The 3738-nt window shown below is 44.4% G+C and overlaps 1 protein-coding gene across 1 annotated transcript; it reads left to right on the top strand.

The window, feature by feature from the left end:
* Positions 1–571: 571 nt before the first annotated feature.
* On the top strand, positions 572–1836 carry nog1 (noggin 1). The gene has a single exon (XM_031862338.1). The coding sequence runs from the start codon at positions 808–810 to the stop codon at positions 1474–1476; it is 669 nt and encodes a 222-aa protein (XP_031718198.1). The 5' UTR covers positions 572–807; the 3' UTR covers positions 1477–1836.
* The last annotated feature ends 1902 nt before the right edge of the window (positions 1837–3738 follow it).

The raw sequence follows: 3738 nt of genomic DNA on the forward strand, positions 1-3738 counted from the left end.
TGAACTGACATGACCCTCTTTGAGCAAATGCTTAAGTTTAAAAACATTTAAAATGGTATGTGCATCACAGTGATGCTTTATTTAGAGAGATATGAATGTATTAGTAAAGCACAGATTTTGCCATCTGTGGCGGAAGATCAAAATCTGAAGTGGTGAAAGAAATATTCTCATCCTTAAGATAAAGTAACTGCACTAGCAGTCAAATAAGTGTAGTGTAAAACCATAAAGTATCATTAGTCTTTGTAGTTCTGGATGTTCTGGAAGCTTTGGTTGCTTTGTAATGAAGCTCCAGCAGAAGCATTCCCCAGAGGAACGACCATCATTCCCACTGTGAGGCTTATTTAAGGACGTCTGGAAAACCGACAGGGGGCGACTCCTCTCGCTGTACCCCCCCCTCTCAGTGCGGTGGAAGAAGGAGGTATTGGGGATCTCCTCCTAGACAACAAACCCACATTCAAAGAGAGGCACGCGAATTACGTCACGCTCCGTGTGGAGGATATAACGGAGGTCGCGGTCGCGCTCAGCGCTTCAGATGAGACATTAAGAGGGGAGCATCATGCCGAGCCTGCGCGCACGGAGCCCGAGGAGAGATCTGAGCTTTGTCACGCAGTTAGTCATAAATAAATAGTTTCCCACCGATGCTGCTGCGGGTGAACTTTTTTATTTGTGAGACGGATTTTCATCATGGGAAACTGAATTTGAAAGGAGACGCAGGTTTTGGATACGGCTCACGCGTAATTGCGCACAAGAAAGTGTCCGTTTAGCAGCTCCCCGCGCGCACCGATCTCTCCGCTGGACCGCCTGGACATGGATCAGACCCAGCAGTGTGTGGCCATGTATCTGCTGGTGCTCTCGCTCGGACTCCTCACGGAGAGGGGGGTCTGTCAGCACTACTACCTTCTCCGCCCCATCCCGAGTGACAGTCTGCCGCTGGTGGAATTAAAGGAGGACCCAGACCCCGTCTTCGACCCCAGGGAGCGGGACCTTAACGAGACGGAGCTGAAGAGCGTCTTGGGGGACTTTGACAGCCGCTATTTGTCCGTTTTGCCGCCCGTGGAGGACAGGTACACCGGGAACGACGAGCTCGATGACTTTGAGGTGCAGAAGCCCGGTGGAGTACTCCCGAAAGAAATCCGAGCGGTGGACTTCGACGTCCAGTTCGGCAAGAAGCACAAGCCCAGTAAGAAACTGAAGAGGCGGCTGCAGCAGTGGCTGTGGGCGTACTCGTTCTGCCCGGTCCTGTACACGTGGACCGACTTGGGGACCAGGTTCTGGCCGCGGTTCGTGCGCGTGGGCAGCTGCCTCAGCAAGAGGTCGTGTTCGGTTCCGGAGGGGATGGTGTGTAAACCCGCGAACTCGACCCACCTGACGATACTGAGATGGAGATGCGTGCAGAGGAAAGGGGGACTCAAATGCGCCTGGATACCGGTGCAGTACCCGATCATCACAGACTGCAAATGCTCCTGTTCAAGTTAGAAAAAAAGAAAAAAAGACTGAATAATAAATTATAAGCTCATTCATTTTGTGATTCTTTTTTTTTTGTTTTTCACGTGCACTACCGAGTGTAGGAATGTATTTTCTGTATATGTGGTGCCATGCAGCTCTATATAGCTCCCTGTACAAAGTCAGTATTATTTGTAACCAGAGCCTACTTTATTTGTGGAGATTATTGGTTATATATTTTGTATTTATGGAGATATGGTGCATAGAGCCACGTAAGGACTTGCTGTTTTTTCCATATTTGGAGTAAAGCAGATCGACCTCAAGAGTTAAAACGTGGATTATTGATACGTGTTTTATCCTGTAAATTAAGGAAATGTGCTATTTATTCTTTATATTCGTACAATAAAACAACACTGAAATGACTTTTAAATGCTTTTCTCTTCCTTCTCTCCATCACTTCTACCTGGTTGAGTAACTTTAAGTCAGTGTTCGCAATGTGAAGTCCTCCAGTTCACACCGCTTAACGCATAAAACACTTTAAACAATCGTGCATATCCTGCACCATGGTGTCTTCTTTTACCCAATATTATACATTCCATCTGGTAACACTTGTATTTACAGACACAAAGGAGGATCTGGTGATGAACTGTTGGTAACTGTAGATATGTCTGCTGGATATTGGTTATATTACACAATATCAATGTTTGATTAACAGACAGCATGTGGTCAATAGCTCTCTCCAGGCCTCCAGTTAAAACCAACACTATCTTATCTCTGTGAAAGTGTCGGCCGTACGTCAGAGCCCCGGTTCATGCTGATAAAGGAAGCAGCAGAGATTCACTGATTGAAGGAATCAGCAGCTGCTAACAGCTCTCATTCTTTTCATGTGCTCAGCCTCCTCCTCCCCATTTGCAGCCCAGCAGGAGCTGAGCTGAAGAGAGGAGCTGGGTTTCTCACTGGGAGAGGTGGAGGCTGATGCTCCACAAGCCTCTCCTACCGAGTCTCTGCACCCATTCAAACATGAATCGGTTAGAAAAACACAACGTTTTAGGCTTCTTATTGAGCTGGTGGGTCTGTGCCGTGGGGGAAAAGGGCAGATACAAACTCAAAATCAAAAAATGAAGAAGATCAACAAGTGATCCATTGAAATGGAACAATGAGCATGAGCAAAATGACAAACGCTCCTGAATGTAAGTTAAAGTAAAAGTACACAAGTATTATCGGCAAAATAGCCTTAAAGGATCAAAAGTAGCATGTCCCCTGTTAGTGATATGGTATTAATGGATATGTCTTATGTCACATGAATGTGTGAGCATCATTTTAATAGTTGTAGCTGGAGGAGGTGATAACTGCTTAATATAGGGTAGTTGAACATATAGCAGTGCATCATCTTTTATGAATGATCATTCATATTTTACATGCAAGAGCAAAAACTTATGAAGTGGTGACGATAGCTGTCAGCTGAATATAGTGGAGTCAAAAAATACCAAAGTTTAAATGTAGCGGAGTAATGTATAAAGGAGCAGAACATGGACTTAAGTAGAAGTATTGTGCTTGTTTATATAGTTATTATTGTAATAAATAATAAGTGTCTATTAATATAATGTCTGTTCAACAGTTAAGTACATTTCTGCTATTAATACTTATCACTTTAACGATTTGAAATGTGTTTTTGTGAAGTGATGGATCTGAAAGCGTCTTTAAACCTCCGTGTCATCATTGTTTGCTTCCTCTCGTTTTACTCCCACCACATAATAACCATTTCTACTGACTCTGGATCTGACGATGCCAGTTAATCTCTTGAACTCCTGCATCAAGTCACTTATAAATGTAGAGAAAAGTAAAGCAAATGCACATTCTTTAACAGCTGCACCGTCGCATCAAAAGGAAATATTGTACATGTCTTATGCGTTATTTTTATTAGCAATTACCCATAATTCAAACTGACATTTTTGGAAACTTTTTTTTGGAGAAACTAAAGTAAACTACTGCGTGTTTCAACAGAGTTTTTAAAGATGGAGCCGCTGGTGGGGTCATGAAGGATCGAAGCAGTAAAACAAATGAGTTTCTCTAATCGTCACAGTTTTGCAGAGCTGCTCCTCTCTCTCTCTCTCTCTCTCTCTCTCTCTCTCTCTCTCTCTCTCTCTGACTGAAGACAACTCTCCCCCCTCCTCCCTCTGGTCCTCCCCTGCCTCAGTGGGGTAGACTGTGGGGCACCAGAGAGCCTGTGTTTTGTTTCACTTGTGTTTAGTCCGTAATGATGCTCCTCAGCCTCAGAGCCAGCTCCGCACGTAT

Source organism: Anarrhichthys ocellatus, unplaced genomic scaffold, assembly GCF_004355925.1.
Source record: "Anarrhichthys ocellatus isolate YVR2014 unplaced genomic scaffold, GSC_Weel_1.0 scaffold26, whole genome shotgun sequence".
Taxonomy (NCBI): domain Eukaryota; kingdom Metazoa; phylum Chordata; class Actinopteri; order Perciformes; family Anarhichadidae; genus Anarrhichthys; species Anarrhichthys ocellatus.

Excerpts from the sequence above, each read along its gene's own strand:
- nog1 (XM_031862338.1), top strand. The coding sequence starts at position 808 with ATGGATCAGACCCAGCAGTGTGTGGCCATGTATCTGCTGGTGCTCTCG.